The sequence below is a fragment of the Tursiops truncatus genome, chromosome 2 (assembly GCF_011762595.2).
Source record: "Tursiops truncatus isolate mTurTru1 chromosome 2, mTurTru1.mat.Y, whole genome shotgun sequence".
NCBI classification, from domain to species: Eukaryota; Metazoa; Chordata; class Mammalia; order Artiodactyla; family Delphinidae; genus Tursiops; species Tursiops truncatus.
The window spans coordinates 75,909,023-75,930,008 of NC_047035.1; the positions used below are offsets into that span (position 1 = coordinate 75,909,023).

The 20,986-nt window shown below is 44.0% G+C and overlaps 1 protein-coding gene and 4 non-coding genes across 5 annotated transcripts; 4 read left to right on the forward strand and 1 right to left on the reverse strand.

Annotated features, from left to right (window-relative positions):
- Positions 1 to 2,290: 2,290 nt before the first annotated feature.
- TRNAT-UGU (transfer RNA threonine (anticodon UGU)) lies at positions 2,291 to 2,363 on the forward strand. Its single transcript has one exon. It is a non-coding gene; the product is annotated as a tRNA-Thr (tRNA).
- A 329-nt stretch (positions 2,364 to 2,692) lies between these two features.
- Positions 2,693 to 2,764, forward strand: TRNAP-AGG (transfer RNA proline (anticodon AGG)). The gene has a single exon. It is a non-coding gene; the product is annotated as a tRNA-Pro (tRNA).
- Positions 2,765 to 6,178: 3,414 nt separating this feature from the next.
- Positions 6,179 to 6,260, reverse strand: TRNAL-AAG (transfer RNA leucine (anticodon AAG)). The gene has a single exon. It is a non-coding gene; the product is annotated as a tRNA-Leu (tRNA).
- A 910-nt stretch (positions 6,261 to 7,170) lies between these two features.
- Positions 7,171 to 7,242, forward strand: TRNAP-AGG (transfer RNA proline (anticodon AGG)). Its single transcript has one exon. It is a non-coding gene; the product is annotated as a tRNA-Pro (tRNA).
- An 8,749-nt stretch (positions 7,243 to 15,991) lies between these two features.
- On the forward strand, positions 15,992 to 19,963 carry RNASE12 (ribonuclease A family member 12 (inactive)). Its single transcript, XM_033849816.2, is given in 4 exon segments — positions 15,992 to 16,030; positions 16,820 to 16,980; positions 19,169 to 19,182; positions 19,310 to 19,963. Coding segments are annotated over 4 exon segments (690 nt in total). The 3' UTR covers positions 19,786 to 19,963.
- The last annotated feature ends 1,023 nt before the right edge of the window (positions 19,964 to 20,986 follow it).

Here is a 20,986-nt window from a genome sequence, read left to right on the forward strand (position 1 = left end):
GGTTTGGTTTTCTTCGTCCGGCTGGTCCGCGGCACCTGAGACTTCCCTTTTTCCTTTATAACGCTTTTCCACTCCTGAGTCTACCTTTGAGTGTCTGCCAAAACGCAAGTGATGGTGGCTGACTCCCTCGCAACAGCAAGCTCTGAATAAATAGCCTTTGCTTGTTCTCATTTAGTTGGTCTTCATTTATTTCCACTCTAGGGTTAAAATTTTGCAAAAAAAAAAAAAAAAGTTGAGGGGAAATGGAAGAAATACAAACAAAAAAGTAATGAAAAATATTCCTGAGATCTCTACTAGAGTCAAGTTGTTTCAGAGACGAGCTTCTGATGTCCAGAGCACACTGGGACATGCCCATATTTGATATTGCTCTCTGGGTCTAATAAACTAGTGGGAAGGACTCTTGGAACCTTCTAGAATCAGACAGGCCAACCAAAGTGAGCGGTGGGCAGTGGCTGGGAGAATGAGGGAGATTGACCTAAGGTCGTGGACAACCTTCAGGGATAGGAGATAGGTGGAATAGAAGTGAGCTTGCTGAATTGTGACAGGTGAAGATGAGGAAACAGATTCTAGGAAAAGGTCCAAGGAGCCAAGACTACAACCAGAGAATAACAAGTAAAGAGAGGAGGAGAAACAGCATGGGGGAGGGGATGAGAGAGCTGCGGTGGACAGAGTTTTGACTCTAGCCATTTTGCAGAAGGCCTGTCTCTTCAAAAATAGTAACGATAATAAAGATGATTGATAATAATGAACCCTTGTTTACAAAACTAGGTCACTGTGACTCTGCAAGGCTGAAAAACTGCCCCAGGTGTTCTCTGACCACTACCCTACATACTCAGTGGAACACTCACCAACATAACACATCGCCCATGATTCAGAGTGTTGATTTGATATTCCTGCTGTTTCCTTAAGAATTATGATGTCTGTCTTCAGGTTCAAAGAGATTATCATGCTGAGCACCTTGGAGGTTTCCTCCAGTAAAATGCCTTGTGTAGGCAAATGGGGTACAGCAACCTGATCCTTGATTCTCACAGGCACAGCAGTCAGTTAAAACAAAGCCTCGTAGTTCTATTGGGTGGAGGGTTGGGGGAGTGGAGGATATTGCCTGGTGTAGAAAGACTGAAGGTTGAACACCAAGGGAGTGTTGGGAGGAGCAGTTCTTGTCAAGCCACAGAAGATCTATTACATTCTTGGCCCTGGGCAGTTGTACACCTTCATCTCACCTTAGGACAACAGTGTGATGCTTCCCCACGACTCATCCCTGAACCTAGACTATCTGCCATAAAGGCCTTACTTTATCTGTCTAAATAGGGAATGTCTCTTCCTTATAAATTTGTAAGGTCAGGGTCACCATGTTTTACATTTATGCAACGAAAATGAAAGGAGACAATGAACCATGAGCTTTCAGATTTCTTACAGACTTCATGATCTTTGACAAATGACATTAAAAAATAGTGAGTACACTAGCAGGCCTGTGGTCAGAGAATCTAAACCTTACTAAACAGAAGTGGTTCACTTCTTGGGCTTGTGTGAATCAGTGCCTTTTCCCCAGTGTTCTAGTCTATGACTATATTTGCAGTAAGAAATAGGTACAAGATTTTTCGTACCTATTTAAATAAATAAAATTTTAGTTCCTGTCTACTAGCTTACAAAAACAGGGTCTCTAAAAAGTGAAAACACAATCCTTTAAAAAAAATTGTATTATTTTCAAACCAAAGATATATGTAAATCCATATGTCTTTAAGGAAGGATTAAAATCTTCCTCCCCAGCACGTCTTTTCCCTGCTTGCTCCTAACCCTGGACCTTTGTTTGAGAGAGAGGTATTAATTCCAATACACAAACAAGGGTCTGGGGCTCTGTTCAGAAAGGACAAAACCACGTGGTAAACCTCTTCTCACCTTCTCCGCAGATTTTACCGCTATATTAAGGGAAGAGAGTGCACCATAACCTCCCTGCCCATCAGATAACCTCTATATGCGCCTCTTAATTCTCAGGTGGGTTTCCCGTGTGCCCAGGTATCTAGAGTTCTTGTATTATGCATCCTTTCTGGGCACCAGAGGCGCAGACGTCGATGTCTCAGCAGAGTATCAAGATAAGGGACTAGAAGACAGTCTAGTAGTGGCTCTGCTCCAAGTGGAGCCTTTTTGAGAGGTTGACAGGACACGGAAAATTTTCAGTTTTGTAGAATGTCTTGGATTTTTGCCTGGGTCAAAATTCTATTTCATTTGACAGATGCCAGGCGTACTGAATACATCTATAATATGGAAGATAGAGAGTAACACTCCGGACGAAGGCTCCATAGCTCAGGGGTTAGAGCACTGGTCTTGTAAACCAGGGGTCGCGAGTTCAAATCTCGCTGGGGCCTTCTGGATCATTTTTCCCTCCGAGGCCTCAAAGCGGCAGGGGCCGAAAAACGGTGCCAATGCGGCGGTGCTCGGCAGATACCACCTCTCCTCGGCAGTGCCTGAGAGGAAGTTCAGGCAAAATGGACGCATAATAATTCCCTTGCTGCTCACCCGGTCTGGATCCACCATAGCTGCTGATAAATGCCTCTCGGCGGCGTGAGGCTTGTGCAAGCTGGCTTAACAAACACGCATTCCTGCCAGTAGAAGGCTCTCAGATTCACATTTCTTTGAAAAAACGCCTAGTGACGTGAGTGAGCCTTGGGGCCGAATTAAAAATCAGGAAAAGCGTGGCTCGTTGGTCTAGGGGTATGATTCTCGCTTAGGGTGCGAGAGGTCCCGGGTTCAAATCCCGGACGAGCCCCGTTTTCCTGCTTCTAATAAATAACGTATTTCATTTCTAATAAACAACTTATTTAATATACGTCTGTTACAGCATTTTGTTTACTCTGCTTTGAAAAGTTGAGCAAAGGCCCCCGAGGATGTGAAATAGCAAAGTTGGGGACAGCTCCAAGTTATCTATTGAATTCTGTCTGACGAAGCGGTTCCCCACTCTCCCTGGCGGGTAGGCGGACGTGGCAGTTCCGAGAGCGGGTAAGTCTCTTAACCTCTCAGTGCATCGGCTGTGAAATGGAAATGGTAACACGTTCCCTTTCCCTGCCTACCTCCAGGGACCCCATTCAGTAAAATAAAATAGTGTTTGGGAGACTGCTTGGCAACGTCAAATAGTGCTAAATACGGGGATCTGTTCCCCATCCCCCCCGCCCCTCCTCCCCAAGGGAACTGGGATCTCAAACATACTAACATAATCACCATTTTATGAGTGTGATAATTACCGTTTAAAAGAGTTTTTATGTATTATCATATAGTGTCGTGTCTTTTCTTTCTCCTCCCCCCCCCCACCTCCGCCTCTTTTTTAAAAAAAAAAAACACTCCTGTGGAGTAGGGAACGAATTCTGTTAACTCTAGCAGAGCAGCAGAGAAAGGAGGGAATGTAAATCCCCAAAGGCAAATTTTAAAGGCTAAATTTTTTAAAAAATGTTTTGTGGACCCTTATCAACTTTCTTTATTAAGTGAATAACTATTACAGAAAAGAATAACTCCTTTAGAAGTGAACTATATCCCCTTCCTGCAGCCAGTTCACCAACATCCACATTCATATTCTCTGTCTTCCCTCCTGTTTCAAGGCTCATCTTTCTCATCTCCTATTTAAGGCAACTCCTTCACTTTCTCATCGGATGAATCCCCTTTGCTCTCCCTTACTCAAGGGCTTGATTTCTGCAATCAACCTTCCCTGCTACAGCCCCTAACAACAACTATTTCTCCCAGTGTACAAGATCATTCCCATCAGCATACAAACATAGCATCTCCAAGTCCTTCAAGATCATAATCAGACTTTTATCTCCACCACTCCACGGAAATCACTCTTGTCAAGGTCACTAATGACTTTGTTTCCAAATCTAAAGGTTAGTTCTCACTCTTCATCATACTTGACTTCCCAGCAGCATAGGGATACTATACTCCTCATTTCAGGAGGCTACTTTTTAGTCTCTTTTGCTGGCCCCTGCTTTCCTGAACTGTCAATTTACAGATGTCTTCTTGTCCTCCTTTTTGGATCAGTCTACATATACTCATCCAATCATTTGGCTTTAAATGCCGTCTCTATACTGATGATCCTTAAATTTGTATCATAAGACTTGACCTAGGTTTGTACATAGTCACCTGCTTGCCCCACATGAATGAGTTATAGGTATCTGAAATTTACCATGTCTCAAACACTACTCCTGATCTCCTGCCACTCCTCTTCCAACTGCCCTTCCACCACCATCCATGTCTCAGAAAATAGATCCATCATTCATCCAGTTCCCCTATACATTACATCCAATCTACCAACAAAGCCTATTAGGCGTACCTTCATCCATTTCCCAACGCATTCACTGCTAGTACCCTAGTCCAAACTCTCCTTCATCTTTTGACTGTACTCCCACAATAGCCTTCTAACTCATCTTCCTACTTCCTCTCTACTCCCTACTCTAGAGAGCAGCCAGAATTATCCTATTAAAATACAAGCCAAAAAAAAAAATCTCTTCAGTTCAAAAACATCCAGTAACTTCTCACACATAGAATATAATCCATGATCTTGCCCTTGCATGTTCTGGCCCTGACTACCCCTCTGAGCCTGGCTCCAATCCCCTCCTCCTCCTTCTCACTCGTTCTTCTGGCTACACTGGTCTTCTTACTGTTCCTCAAATACATGGACCTTGTTTCCTATTATGGATCTTTCACTTGCTGTTTCCTCTTTCTGGAATATTATTCCTTCAGATATTCCTTCTGTGCTCAAACGCCACCTCTTTAGAGACATCTTCCTTGACCACTCTTTCCAAAATGGCCCCCAGTTGTCACTAGCCCCTGTACAAATCTATTTTTCTTCACAGCATTTATCACTACTTGACACATTTATATACATTTAATTATTTCTTTTTTTCTTCTCTTTCCTCCCCTCTTAGGATGTAAGCTCCACAAGAGAAAAGATTTTGTTATGCTCGCTGCAGTACCCTCAGCACTTAGCCCTGTGTACACGTATAGTAGGTGATTAATAATGAATGAATGAATGAATATTACCATATTCCTGGGTGCACCTGCTGGCTTCCAGAAGCCACAATTAAACAGCATTTATTTTTGGCTTTTGTAGACTCAGATTGGAATCTTCCCAAAGGACAGGAACCATGGTTTTTGTTTACAATACAAATGGAGAGCCTAAATCAGTCTTCGTCTCTCCACTTTGGCCCAAGTACCCAATTCAGGCGTCTCCTCAATAAAAAACTACTAAACTGCTTATCTGTGGGTAGCAGAATGACACATATCTATATTGATAATTACAGGACTTTCACATTTCTACATTTTTACTGTAGCTTTCTGTGGACAATTTGATCTTTTATTATCTAATCTTTAGTGGAATTTCAACCCAGATGGGAGAAAAGAAAGAGATAGCCCTGTGGTCTGAAATGTGGCAAAAGGTGTGTTTAAGCAATGAAAACACTTAACATTTTTTGATTGCCAAACTGTTCTAAGCACCTTACATGTGCAAACTAAGTTTTATAACATTTCCATGAGGAATCTCCATATTTACACATGAAGAAACTGAGGCACGCAGAAGATAAGCAATTTGCCTAAGGCCACACAGCTAGTAGTGTGAGAATAGGACTCTGGTGGTCTAACAGCAGCAGCGGAGCCCGGCGTTTCCACACCCACACCACATCACTACACTGCCTTCCTTTACACTGCCTTTGTTTTGTGCGTGATGATGTCTTACAATGTTCCGAGACCGTTTTCAAATAGTATGGCTTACTTTTCCAATGTGCTTTGTGAGCTTCCCTTGCGGGCAGGCATCGTGTTTTATTCATTTTTTCTGTAACCCCCCAACAGTAGAGCAGTGCCAATAACAATAAAAGTGCTCATAATATGCGCTTTGGCTGAGTGAAGAAAGGCAAAGCAAAGCTTACAGGTTTATATTAAAGTCCTAGCACCTTACCAATGGGAAACCATGGATTCAAAGGCATTATTATGACCTTACGATGGTATTAATGTCTATCATTAAAGAACTTTGACTTATGAAAGACTCAGAAACATGACAAGTCGCAAAACAGTGCAAACCCAGATTCTCTATCAAGTATAGACAAGCGGTTGGACAAGAGAGGAAAGTAAATAAACTCTGTCTTTAAGTGGCAGGACCAGCGCATTCATGGCTGTGACACCCAAGAGTGTTACAAAAACCACTTGGCAGCGGTGGGATTCGAACCCACGCCCCCGAAGAGACTGGAGCCTTAATCCAGCGCCTTAGACCGCTCGGCCACGCTACCCTACACCGAACACTCTGGAAGCATTTCCTGTACCCTCCACTCTCCTCCCCTTCACGCCACATGGTTCATATATTTATCTTTTTAGGAGGCTCTTCGCATCTCTTTTTTCCCCCTTTCTTCCCGATTTGTTGTGCTTTCTTTCCTCTTTGTAGCCACAGTGCTTGAGATTGATGGAAAGAGTCGTATTACACAAGCGCAGGGAGTCTCGAGAGACCCAACAACCTTTGTTAGCTCTAACGGGTACGGAGCGCCTACCTAGGCTGGTCACCCGGGAGAGTCGGGGTCCTCTCGGGCCTCGGGCGGGCTCTCCACGGAGGGCGCCACACGGCGAGAGCTTTCGCTACTTGAGATGCTGAGTCTGGGGTCCTGCGGAGAGAAGGCGCCTGGATCTTCCCGGAGGAAACGCGGAAGCTCACCGGGCGGTGAGTTCCATAGCATGTAAGGCAGGGCCAGAGACGTCCCAGCCTGGCCGAGCCCAGGAACAGGTCAGTAATGTGCCGAAGCCAGAAGTCTCCAGAATTGGGCCCAGCTCTCCGGCCGACAGCGGGCAGAGAGGTCGGTACAGTTCAGGGAGACGCCCTGCTGGGAACGCGGGTCCTCTCCCCTCCCCAGTGCCACGGGATCACCCCTCAGCCTGTGACTGTCCCTGATGAGATTGCCTGCCATCATTCCCGCAGCATCTCTGGCCCACTCGGAAGCGAAAATATGCAGCGCAATTAATGTTGATCCTGAACCTTTTTTCCTAAAAAAGGTGTGGCACTGCATTCGGAAATTTGGACGAGAGCGTGCAGTGATTTGTTCCTCCACTAGGTGTCATCCATGCCCACAGTTGGTAAAAGAAGAGTTTACAACCGTGGACGTGGCGAAAAGTTTCCATACTAAAGTTTAGAAATGGAAACATGGCTTGCGTGGCTCGTTGGTCTAGGGGTATGATTCTCGCTTAGGGTGCGAGAGGTCCCGGGTTCAAATCCCGGACGAGCCCTGCTTTTCCTAGCCAACGGTCTTGGTCTTGATCTTTACCTTACCTCCCATAAAGCCTCTGATTTATTGATGTTAAACACCATCACATTAAGCAAGCACCCTATGTAGCTACTATTACAGTATGAACACCAGTTTATAATCCACTATTGCAGATTTATAGGTATCTTTAGACCAATGCTCCTTGTATTATTAATTCACGAGGATAAATGACAGATGTTATTAGGTATATTTCATACAGTATTTCTTCTACGAAATCATTATTTCTAAAATCAACCATCATTTCTCTTTTGCAGTTTTTTTGTTATTAGCCAGGAATTGTTCCTTCAGGACTTAGGGAGGTGTATTTTATATTAACAGCTTCGCATAACCCTCAATTTTCCTCCACTGTAAGCCTGGGGGCCCCCTGGGTGCTGGGACCTCCGCAGGTCAGCAAGTGCAACGACGTGTCTCGTCAAAGAAAGCCTGGACTCCCTCCCTCAGTCAAGCCTAACATTCCAGGGCCCTTGGGTGTGTGCGTCGGGGTACGGGAGTCGCTGGTAACGCAGCACCCAGGGAGTGAAGTTCTCAACAGGGACGCTCAAGCCTGCCTGCAGATGAGGCTTAACCTGTAACCATTCACTGCGGTGTCCAACACCGAACCAATTACATTGGGGTCTTTGAGGATGGGGTCCCCACATGGTTATGCCCTTCACCCCTACTCGCTCCCTACCTGCTGGGTATGCAGTGTTCACATCCTCTTATTTCAGTCTGATGTGCCCTGACTCACCTGATGAACAAGACCCAGAAACCACAGGTATTTTTCACCTCACTCTTAATTATTCTCTTGAGTATTTAACTTCTAGTACCTCTTCAGACATATGGAAGAACTGTGAAACAAATAATCTTGGAATCATCTTTTAGTGCTTCCTCTTATAACCTACGGTCAGTCCTGTAACAAATGATGTTGGCTGTACTTTTAGAATATTTCCAGAGTCCAAACACCTCTCACCACCTCCTCCACCACCTTTGTAATCCAAGGCACAACGACCTCTCCCCTGCACTAGTGCAGTAGCCCCTTAGCAAGCCTCCCTGGTTGGCCCTGGTGTCTATTCTCAACATAGCATAGATGCAACCAAGTAGGACCCTATGGAACCTTCCCGGGACAGGCCTTCCCCCATATCCTCTGCTTTAGCTCCTCTCTGAAGTACCTAGATAACAGTATTTGATGCACATTTCCAGAGTTGTTTCCAGAGTTGTTTTACAGATGTGAAACCGCCCCCCCCAAATGGAAGATGTTAACTACTTGATGACCATAAGCACACAGCCCCAGGCCTCCTGGAGCCTAAGAACTGATAGTGTTAACCCCTGTGACACCGCTCTGTTTCGTCACCATCAGCCAATCAGAGAACTGTGCATGAGCTGATCACATACCCTGCGACCACCCTCCCTCACCTGGCTTTCAAAAATCCTTTGCCGAAACCCTTCAGAGAGCTCGGATTTTTTAGAGCAAGAGCCAGCCAGCTCCTTGCGTGGCCCTGCAATAAACCTTTCTCTTGCTCCAAACTCCGACATTTCAGTTTGTCTGGCCTCACTGTGCATTGGGCACATGAACTTGTGCTAACATTGGGCACATGAACTTGTCCTATTAAAGCCTAGGACAGAGCTGATCATTGCTCTGCTTAAAATCCTTTGATGCATCTCCATTTCATTTCATATAATATTAAAACTCCTTGCCATGGCTTTAAATGGCTTTAATGACTTCGCCATTTCTTGGACTCCCCTCACTTTTTTGACCTCATCTCCTACTGTCAGCTGTCTTCCCACTACATTAGCCTCTAGTACTCCTCAGAGATTTCCACCCTTTGTCAGCTGTCTTCCCACTACATTAGCCTCTAGTACTCCTCAGAGATTCCCACCTCAGTAACTTTGCACATGCTCTTCTCTCTGCTTTGAATCTTATCCGCTTCATATCTGCATGGCTCTGACCACTGTGCATGAAATAGCACCCCTTTGCTCTCTACTCCCCCTTCTCTACTTTAATTTTCTTCTTTGCACGTACCACCACCTGACTTCTGCTGCTGCTCCCGCTTTGTTGAATTCTCCCTCCCCAACCACTAGAATGGAAGCTCCGCAAGAACAGGACATCGTTGTTGTTGTTGTTGTTTTTACTGCCAAAGCCTCCTGTTCAGAGGCTGGAACAGTTCTTAACACCTAAGAAATACTCAATAAATATTTGTTTAATGAATCGTGTGAATTGTTTTATTTTACTTATTTATTTATTTATTGCCACAGAGCAGAGTCCTAACCACTGGAAGTCAGGGAATTCTCTGTGTGAACTGTTTTAGATCAAAAAGGAATCCCGGATCCTGGACACAGAGGGGAATAAGGAGCATGGAGGTACTGGGGACGTGAACAGAGGGCTCTTGCAGTGTGGGTTATCCACTGTGTGTGCCACCCTCTGGGAAAGGCTGAGGGAGGGCCATGCCTGAAATATATCCTCTAGCAGCTCTCCTTCTCGGCCACAGTATGGACCTGTGAATGCTTTACAGAAGGGTTGAAAAGGTCTCCCAACTGGACGTAAAGAAAGGCACAAAGTAGGCTCTCGCCGCTGTAAATCGCGCATCAGCACTGTTGACTTCTGTTGCAAACTTCCTCCAGGCAGAGATGCTGAAGTACAGGGCTGCTTCAGGCTTCCATGGCTTTGGGCAAATTCTGAACCAGATAGTGTTTTGAGGTCACTCTGTAGGGTTGCATTTAGCCATTCTGTAAGAGTGTGTAAAACAAGTGACTTAACAAGATGAGGAACAAAAGTCCATGAAAGGGAGACTGCGGAGGAGAGGAAAAAGGTTAGGGAAGGAGGTGTATAACCCAGCAGGACTTCATCAACTTCACTTGACCAGGTTTTGTGATGAGGGGTCACTCTGAGTATGAGTCCCAAGGAGACATTGCTCACATGTGGGGAGAATGCCGGCAGGAGTATATGAAATGGGGTGAAAAGCTGTTGATGGTCACAAAGTACATGTGAATAGGCAAAGTGTCTCTGCTGCTCTCAGGAGCTATGAGTGCAAGTTGAAATCTGCCCCCTTGTGGACAAACCAAATATTACCACGGGTCTTCCCTTTAAGGTCTTGCAGATTAAAAATTCATTCCTAGGGACCTCATTACTTTTTGCTCATCCTTCCATGTGCATTATAGGCAGGTGGAACTTATAGCGGAGAGAGCTGTGTTATTGTCCAGGGAGATGGTGTTCACGGGATTAAGCTGAACTACTTATTAAAGTAGATGGCGTCCCATGGCTATAGAGGGAAAGCAGAAAACAGCTAGCATCCACTAGCAAAACTCTTGAGTTGCTTTCAACAGCTAAAGGTGAGAGTTAAGAGTGACAATCACAGATTTAAAGTCTTCAAGTAGAAGTGAATCAACATTTTTCTTTCCTTTTATTGGTCGTTCTGATCTTACGTCCATATGGTGCTACAGGGTCCCACCAAAAGTATCAAAAAGGATTGTTAAGTTTTGCAAAGGATAGCTTTTTGATACTATTGTTAAAGAACAAAATCTAGTTCTTTTAGGACATTTACTCATGGATTCTTCCATTCAATCAGTATATAAAGAGTATTTTTTGAGCAAACATTTGTTGAACATTTGTTGTATTCCAGGCACTATGCTTGGAGCAGAGATTACTTCAGGGAACCAGACAGATGTGGTTTCTGCCCTCATGAAACAATCAAATAGTTTTTCAAAAACCAAGAAATACAGTTAATTTATTATGCTAGTGATAAGGGCCACAAAGGAAAAGTACAGAGTGTGACGCAAGCAAAACAGAGGCTGTTCACTTCCCCTGGGGTTTCTGGGAAGGCTTGTCTAAGGAAAGGAGGCACACACAGGATTTAAGCAGGTAGAATGGGGAGGGGTGAATGGAGTAAGGAACATAATGAGGAAACTAGGTGTTAAAACCTTGAGTTGGGAGGAAGCCTGATGAGTTCAGGGGACTGAAAAGGGGAGTGTAAGGAGATAGACAGAGAGAGGAAGGGTGGTTTGGGTGAGGCTCCCTTGCAAGGCCTGGTAGGCAGCGGTAGGGACTGTGGTCATTATTTTAAGACTTATGGAAAAAAAAAAGATTTATGAAAAGCTATTGACACCGTTTAGGTGGGTGTGTGGGTGGAGAGCACAGGCACAGAACTAGATTTGTGTTTTACAAAGATTACTGTGATATAGTAGGATTTGCACAAAAAGCCATGGGGACCCCCATTTCAGCTTTCTAATAAGCAAGCACAGAGCCCTGCATCAGGGAAGGTTACGACCGAATGTGTGTTATCCACTCTAAAATTGTTCTCTGTTTTTATCTTGTGCATTCCACCAACTCTGCCAGCTCCCAGAGCCACTTCAAAGGAGGTCAGTGAGGCCCGTGGAATGCAGGTCAGGGTCACAGAGCTAGTTAGTGGCAAAGTCGGTATGAAGATAGGAACCTCGCTTTCATGACTCCCAGACCACTGCTCATTTTGTTCTAGCTGGAGACTTCTGAAAAGGAAGGGTGTTTTTTTGGTGGTGGTGGGTTTTATTTTTGGTTTTGATTGTTTGCTTTTTTTTTTTTTTTTTTTTTGCAGTACGCGGGCCTCTCACTGCTGTGGCCTCTCCCGTTGCGGAGCACAGGCTCCGGACGCGCAGGCTCAGCGGCCATGGCTCACGGGCCCAGCCGCTCCGCGGCATGTGGGATCTTCCTGGACTGGGGCACGAACCTGTGTCCCCTGCATCAGCAGGCGGACTCTCAACCACTGCGCCACCAGGGAAGCCCTGTTTGCTTATTTTTATTGCATCTGGGTTCTTTAGGGCCTTGGTGATTATTTGCTGATTAGCCATCATTCATTCATCTGCTTTCAAGGAATCTTATCTGATTTTCAGGGAAGCTGGAACTGGCCCCCAAGAGGAGAGCAGAGCTGGGAATGGCAGGACAGCCGTGAATGTGCTTGGAGGTGCTGTAGGGGAAAGCTGGGTTAATGCTCCTTACTCGATGAGGATTCAAAGGAAACTGTTGAGGGCTCAGCCTGGGGACACACATAAGAAGCCAGGTATGCTATGATCAAAGCATTCTCAGAAGTGGGAAACTGAAGGGCCTACCAAGCAGCTGTTTGATATGGTTACATCAACCTCCCTTCAACCTGACCTCTCCTGGCCTATCACCTGGTGGCTGTCATTTGTGGAATACAAGTAAAATCACACACACACACACACACACACACACACACAGAAAAGGCTTGGTTTGCCCCCAAGGGAGTACAGGACCTCCCTCCTCCTGTGTGAATAGCCTGGGGCTGTACCTGCAAGGCTGAGGTTGATGACAGCCTCTGATTCAGAACATGTCCTGCCCAAATCAGGAGCAGCTCGTTCTTGGATATATGCAAGCTCCAGTCTGTCTACCTCACCTGGACAGAGACAGGGAGGTAGTGGGAGGGCAGCTGGAAGAGCGCCCAGAGCGCCTTGTGAAGGTATTGCATGACTCTTGCTATTAACATCTTGTCTAGCAAACAGCTCTGCAGGTGCCAAGGGTAGCCAATCAACTCCCCCAGAACAGGGATGCTTCATGCCTTTTTTTTTTTTTTTTTTTGCAATAGTTAGTGTTTTTGATTTAGGGAGGTGTCTCTTTGATTTAGGGAGGTGGGGGGAAATAGAAGTGGTAGCCAGAGAATCGTCATCTCAAGAGGATAGTCACTGAGGTCATTTAAATGTAGTTCAAAGCCTTCATTTGTGACAGCAGAAAGGTAGATCGTCAAATTCTTCCTTCATTCTTTTCTACCACCTCCATTTTAGAGATAAAGGAACTGGGACTCTGAGAAGTGACAGGGCTTTCCCAAGATCACACAGCTAGTTAGTGGCAAAAGAAAAAGATCTGAAATCCTTTACCCTTTTTTGATCTCCTGTGAGTACCAGGCAGCATGCTAGTGCAAGCAAGTACATCGTTCTGGCTCTCCAGTGACACACTGGCACAGGGGACAGGAGGCCAAATACACCCTTTGCCATTACCACACAGTAATCACTAATGCTAAGTTGTGTACAGGAAGCTTGAAGGAAGGCTTCATATGGAGACTCAAGGAGAAGATGGAGGTTGTTAATTCAAAGAAGGATTCCTGGAGGAACGGATAAAGTCCCATGCCCTTTGCACAGCAGTCAGAGATATTTCTTGATACATGGGCTTACATCGAATGCCTGAGAGTTTGTGGCAACCAGCATGAATTTCCTCATGGGCAAGCTCCACTTCCAAGGTTAGAAAGAAGCTTGGGCTATCTATCTTCTGACTGTTGTCCACACCAGGGTAGTAGATGAAGATAGTTTGGGGGGCTTCTTATTGAAACTGAACAGGGAGGAAGGAGAGCAGATCTCAACCCAGAGGTACTTCCAAACTTCTGTCTTAAGAGTGGTGCTGAGGGTTTCCCTGGTGGCGCAGTGGTTGAGAGCCCGCCTGCTGATGCAGGGGACACGGGTTCGTGCCCTGGTCCGGGAAGATCCCACATGTCGCGGAGCGGTTGGGCCCGTGTGCCCTGGCCGCTGAGTCTGCGCGTCCAGAGCCTGTGCTCCGCGACGTGAGAGGCCACAACAGTGAGAGGCCCGCGTACCGCCAAAAAAAAATAATAATAAATTCCAGTAAGATTCCAAATCTGAAGATTCTTTTCATCTATAACAGTTTCTCCCTCTTTGTTTCCGTGCCACTTACCAATTGAAAAACTTGTTGGGTATCTTGCAGAATGTCTCACCATCTGGGTTTGTTTTATTGCTTCCTTGAGGTATTATTTAACATGTGCCTCATTTCCCTTTATTTCCTATACACTGGAAGTTAAATCTAGGGCTTAATTAATTTAGATTCAATTGTTTGGCAAGGATACTTCCTGAACAATGCTGTGTACTTCCTATGGCATCATATTAAAAGGCACATAATAACTAGCTCTTCACTTCTCTGAATACCTAGGGGGTGGCATCCAGCTCTTCCATTGCAAAGTTTCCCATAAGCCTCTCTCCTAATGGTTTTACGACCTACCAAATAAATTTTGCCTGACTTAATAATTTCATAAATGATTATAAAATGGCGACTTTTAAAAATTTTATCATTCTTTTCATATCTATTAGTTATTATTCTTCTCTAAAGAAGAACTTTCCCTTACCACATGAAAGCTCTTTGGTTACCCTGAAATATAGTTCCTATGGGCTAGGCAGAATAAATGTGCAATTCTTATATTTTAATTATCAACTTTCATATTCAGGGATTGATTTAGAGTCAGTTGGGGGATAGGGATCTTTGTCTTTTCACTGATGTGTCCCAAGTGTCTAGAATAGTGTCTGGCATAGGTAGGTGTTCAATAAATATGCATTGAATGGAATAACATGTGAATGATAAAAGTTCCTTACAGTAGGTGACAAAAATCCCATAGAGTCAGTACTGAGGAAATCAAGTCTTAGTACAACCATGAATCAAGATCCTGAATCTGAACCCTGTACTCGAGGAGTTTTTATAAGGGAAGCTAATTAGAATGTTTGTCCCCCAGTTAGTGCTGTTGCCTAATACAGGTTCCATAGTGGGAAGGAGCAAGGACAGTATCCTTCCAGATCCCCCTGGGTCCCTGGGGAGGAAAGGGAAACTGTAATAACGACCAAGTTGAACTTCTCCCCAGATTCGTAGGGCAAAAGACCTAGAATTAGTTTTAATTTGATATAGAAGCAATAAGGTGAAGCCAATATTCTTGCCCGAGTTTGTAGAATAAGATCTATACCAGCTGGGTAGCAAAATATTTGTTACTTACAATACTCCACTCAGTTTTTAAGTGACTCGATGCTCAGGAAGGGTCTTTCTTTGGTCACAGGGTGATTGATGGGAAGGTAGGGGGCACAGAGGGGCAGGTGGAATCCAGGAGACACAGAGGAGCTGGCACCACGGAGAAGGAAGGCTCTCAGGGCAGAGATGGAGAAAGATGGGGGAGTTAAAAAGGAACTTGGGGGGTTTTATCGCAGATGGAGGTTTTAAAAACTAGTTTTGTCTTGTTTGCGAGACAACCTATACTCTATAACCAAGAAAACGTCAGTGGTATCTATTATTTGCTAAAACGCGGTGGAATTGGATTTGCTTGGGGACATGTGTCAGAGTGGTGAGCCCTCTAGTCTGGTTGTCTATGGCTGCTTTACAGATGACCCCCAAATGGTGGCCGAAAACGATAACAACACTCATTTGCTCCTGAATCTGGAGGTTGAGCTCAGCTGGGCAGTTCTTGCTCGAGGCCTCGCGGGTGGTTTTATTCACAGGGAGCTGAAACAGGTGGAGCATTCTGGGCATCTCTCTCTCTCTCTGTGGCTTCTCCCTGTGTGGCCTCGACACAGTCAGACTTCTTTCTACGCGACCCCCAGAGACAACATCCTAGGAGAACCACAGCCCAGTGGAAGCTGTGTGACCGCAGCTCAGAGGTCATGCCATGCTGTGTAAGTGGGAGCAAACAGAGGCCCACCCAGGTTCTCAGGAAAGGACAGGGACTCTACCTCTTGCTAAGGGAGTGGTAAGGCTCTGGAAGAGACTGTGGGATAGAAAATATTTTGTGGCCATTTTGGGGAAACTACAATCTGCTGCGTGACTTTAAGGTGAGCGTGGCATGGGGCAACCGTAGAAGTCTTGCAAGGGTAGCCAACCACCTCTGCAGGACAGAATAACCTCCACAGTTTTCTGAAGGCACCGAAGCAGCCGGAGCTCTTTGAGAATTTCTCTCCCTCCATGTGTTCTCTCCACTGGTGGCCTCAGCATGGTCGAACATCATACGTGGCAGCTGAAGGCATCCAGAGTGAGTGTTCGCTTCCTTTGCGGTCCCTTTGAGGCCGTTGCCTAGTCTCAGACAATACTGGAGCTGGGTGGGTTTCTAGCAGTCCTGGAGGAGAGCTGATTAATTTGACAAAATGAGTGGTGAGGGGAATTACTAATGTTGTTTTACATCCTGGCACGAATATTTGTCTCCAGCCGCTACCTGCCTCCTGCAGTCTCCTGAGGGTGACTTGAGGCTTAGCAAAGGGAGGGTGGTGGGAACTTTAGGTCAAATGCAGTCATCTGATAATAGGCCCAGTTTCTTCCTCCCCTTCTCCACCTCTTCCTCCTCTTTCCCCTCCATCCCCTTCCTTCCTTCTTTCCCTCTTTTCTTCTTTCCTCCCTTCCCTCTTCAGGTGTGCAGAATTGAGTTGATCATATTCTGTTTATGGCCCATGCTAGGCCTCTCTTTTGTTTTATTCAATTTTATTATTTTTCCCTTTTTATTCCTTATCCCTGCTTCTATTTCTCTCATCCTCATGGGCATCTGTCTTAGAGTATTTAATCCACGTTCTTCCATCCTACTTAAATATTGTATGTCCTTGGAAAATTTTTTGTATTATTTTGGAGCATGCGTGTTTTCAATTTAAATCAACTGGAAATGATTTTCATTGTTTCTTTTTTTCACACCACACCAAATAGCCTTTGTAAAGCTAGTGCATTATTTGAAGCTGTTTTATACTATTTTATTTTATGTATGTAACACATGTTTACCTGTCCATCCCCTTCATGAGGGACATTTCAGTTACCTTTAGCTCTTTTCTGCCACCAGTTATGCCATGATGAACATCCCTGCACGTACTCCATCTGGAAGAACTATGTTGAAGTCTATGCCCGGGACAGGCTTACAAAGTCTCAGATTATACCCATTTATAATTTTGCCAAATACTTCCAGATTAGTTTCCAATATCACTACACCAATTCTCCTGCCCAGTAACATATTTTCCAGCACTTGATATTAGATTTTCTAATTGTTGATAATCCAATGGTTATAAATCGATATCTTTTGGTTATGTTAATTTCCATTTATCTGATTACTGACGAAGTTAAGCATTGTTCGTCATCCATTTTCGCTTCCTCTTCTGAAATTGACTTTTTATAACTTTTGACAATCTTTTCTCCTCTGGAGTTTTTGTGTCTTTTTATTGTTGATATGGAGGAAACCCTTATCTCTAGATGTTAATCCTTAGTTGGTTTTAGGCATTACAAATGTTTTCTCCGAGGCTGCCAGCACTATTAAACATTTGAAACCAGTCTCAACTCTATTTCAGGAGGGTAAAACTCTGAAATGTAGAGGTAGGTTGAGTTGCCTCAGTTGAGGATAAATTTTGTAACAAGGGTTGATTCCTTGCCTGTAAACTTAGTATAACATCTGTAATTTGGTTGCTTGGAAGTCCTGGAAGGAAATATTGAACATGTTACAATATGTAGAAAGAGTTCTTTTTATACAATGGAAATGTGTTTGCAAGATGGTGTGCAAATCAAAATCCGTTAATTGAAAAATGTGTCAACAGTTAGTAACTATGCACTTATAACGTTGTGGTATTTTTGCCACACATATCCATAACAGAGCAGTTTGAATTGTGAAAGGACAACCAGAATGAAAGTTTCTGGAAAGTAAATAATCACCTCCTGCTTGTTCATTTTCATGGTCTTGAATTATGCTTTCGTTTTTGTTGCATACAAAGAGACACATTCTTTGAAGTCTTTTCTAGGATTCTCTGTCTTTCCCAGACAAGTTTTAACCCCCAAATAGCTTTCTAGTTGACAATTAGAAAGACACAGATACATACAAAGGAGGCTATGTAGCTGTCTTTCCAAAAAAGAAATCATTTCAGAGCAAGAAATAGTACAATTAAGTCCATTTTTTCCATGCCTATATCAAAGACTGGGAGATGTTGGCAACAAAAAGAATTCTATTGTTTCAATACCTTGAGCCACTCACTATCTTTTACCAAGCCCTCATCTACTAATTTTCCATGTAGGTCTCCCAAGTATACTATAATTCAGTGGTTCTCAAATTTTGCTGCATATTAGAGTCACTGGGAAAGCTTTTAATAATCTCAACTCCCAGGTCTTACCCAACACTAATTAAAGCAGAATGCCTCAAGGTGGCATTAAAAAATGCCTTGGAGATTCCAATGTTCAGCAGAGATTGGAAACCATTGCCATACTTGCCAGGAATCCGGGGCTTTATCAAGACTAATGTTAACGTCAGGGAATTGTTTCTGCCCTGTCCTGGACACCACGTGGGAATGAAACTTGCTGAAACTGGAGTTCAAGGGTTAAGCATTGAGAAAGTGAGATTTTTATTACTCTTGCCATCTCACATCTCTACCTGAAACTTTCTGCAACTCATTTCTTCGTTAATGAAATGGAGATAACAGCTACTTCACAGGTTTGTAGTAAGGACCGATGAAAATTTGGAAAATAAACAGTACTGCATCTGGCACACTTCAGGACTATAATAAATGTTTTGAAATGTCAACGCTTGTTTAGTGAGGACACATTCAGGACCTGCCTTACCCAACTGTCCCTCTGAAAGTAACTTCTCTTCCCGCTGGCAGCCAAGCACACTCCCCTCCTACAGGCTCCTCCCTTTCTGCTTTTTCCCCTTGGCCTCCCCACACACAGCTGGCACCCTACCAGTTATTGTCTGGGAACAGTAAGACACAAAGGACTTTCTTGGATCCATGATCACAAGGATATGTTACCTGTGAGAGTTACAGCAAAAAGGAAAGGTGAGAGGATGTAGCACAGAACCAAGTAGAACTGACAGAGGGAGAGATTAGGAAGGAACTGGGAAGAACGGATTAATAGAAAGCGCTAAACGCATATTGAATTTGGTGGGATCAAGGTTAAAACAATCATGGGAAAGAAAGTCATTCAGCAATACGAATAAAACAATCAGACAAGGGTACTTTTAATACCTTCCGTATGTTCTGCTCCATGTTAAACATTCTGAGGGATTCAGGAGAAATAGGAGATGAGATACTGACTGTCAAGGAGCTGTGGAGGCCAACAAACACAAAACAACAGGAAAAATTAGAGAACAGTTCAGTGCCAAACTCTGAGAGCTGAAATGGTCAGAAACGGCTTTCTTGGGGAGCTGGACCTCCAGCTGGACCTTGCAGGGTTAGCATGATTTTCACCAACAGAGAGAAGGAAATAAAATATCAAAGGCTAGGGGAGCAAAGTCAGGGGATGGTGCTGGAGGAATCTGATTACCCCCTGATATTTTCTGTCTCCTCTTACTCTATAGGAGTTAGAGCAAAAGATGTGAAGGACCTCATAACCCTGGTAATACTAATGGTGATACTTTTCCTGCTGCTTCTATTCTGGGAAAATGAGCTGGATGAGGAAGTAATGGCGGCAACCTTAGAGCAGTTGCACGTGGACTACCCTCAGAGTGACGTTCCTGTAAGGTACTGCAACCACATGATCATATAAAGACTCATCAAGGAAGCCAACAACACCTGCAAAAAGGAGCATGTCTTCGTCCATGAGAGGCCTCGAAATATCAACAGTGTTTGCAATTCTCTCAGGAAGGTGTCTTGCCAAAACCATTCCACCCTTCTCTGCTTCCAGAGTGAGACCAAGTTCAAAATGACAGTCTGCAAGCTCATTGAAGGCACCAGATATCCTGCCTGCAGCTACCACATTTCCCCCACAGAGGGGTTTATTGTCGTCACTTGTGATGACATGGGGCCAGTTAATATCCAGAGATATGATGAATAACCTGAGACCAGCATCTGAGCCGGCCGCCCTCTCGTCTCCTCTCGCAGAGGCACTGATGCTGGTTCTCCCTGAGGCGCACCTGAATTGTGGACATGGGGTCATGCCTTGAGTGAAATGCATTTATCCTTTCAGTATTGGTGAGCTGGGATCTTTTTATTCTGCTTTAATAAAAAAAATCTACCGAATTAAACCATAAACTCTGCATGTGTTTTAATTCCTTGTCCTTTTTCATTTGATGAGAGCCAAGGGTGAATCCTACACAGGACTGGGATTAGGTAAGGTGAGGGACTCACTTCACACGCAAAATTGAAGGAGCACCAAAACCCCCTGAGCAATATAGAGAAATAAATTTTTTAAAAATCAAAATTAATGCAAAAATCCCTGATGAACAAAATATCTGAATTTTAAATCAAGACCCATTCTGACAGGGTTAGATTTAGGATGAGGTGGGGTACACGAGTTGTACCAATGCAGGGTCAGATCCTGTTATTTTAAAAAAAAATTTATTTTTTGCGGTTAAAATTTTGATAATTGTTCATCAGGGATTATTTTGCATTAAATTTATTTATTTATTTGGAAGTATAGTTGATTTACAATGTTGTGTTAATTTCTGCTGTACAGCAAAGTGATTCAATTATACATATACATATTTTTTTTTATATTCTCTTCTATTGTGGCTTATCACAGGCTATTGAATATAGTTCCCTGTGCTATACAATAGGGCCTTGTTGTTTATCCATTCTATATATAATAGTTTGCAGTTGCTAACCCCAAACTCCCAGTCATCCCTCCCTCATCCCCTTCCCCCTTGGCAACCACAAGTCTGTTCTCTATGTCTGTGAGTCTGTTTCTGTTTCGTAGATAGGTTCATTTGTGTCATATACATTCAATTTATTTTTAAATATTGCAATAAAATATTATTTATCTTGATTATTGGACCTTTAACATTTTGTACATGCAGCGAGTACCTCATTCATCTCACACTAATCCCAGACTTTATCCTAGGTGTAGAGGTGGTTGGGGTCATCTCTTAAGGTCCTCTTTAAGGACGATGTGTATAACTTAAGCTGTACCTGCTCCTATTCAGAAGATGCCTCTGTGCCCTGCTGAAAGGGAAAAGGAGATCAGAAGATGCCTGACTGGTCAGAAACCATTTCCCTTAAAGACTAGAAAGAAATGGATAAGGATTTCCGAGGGAGGG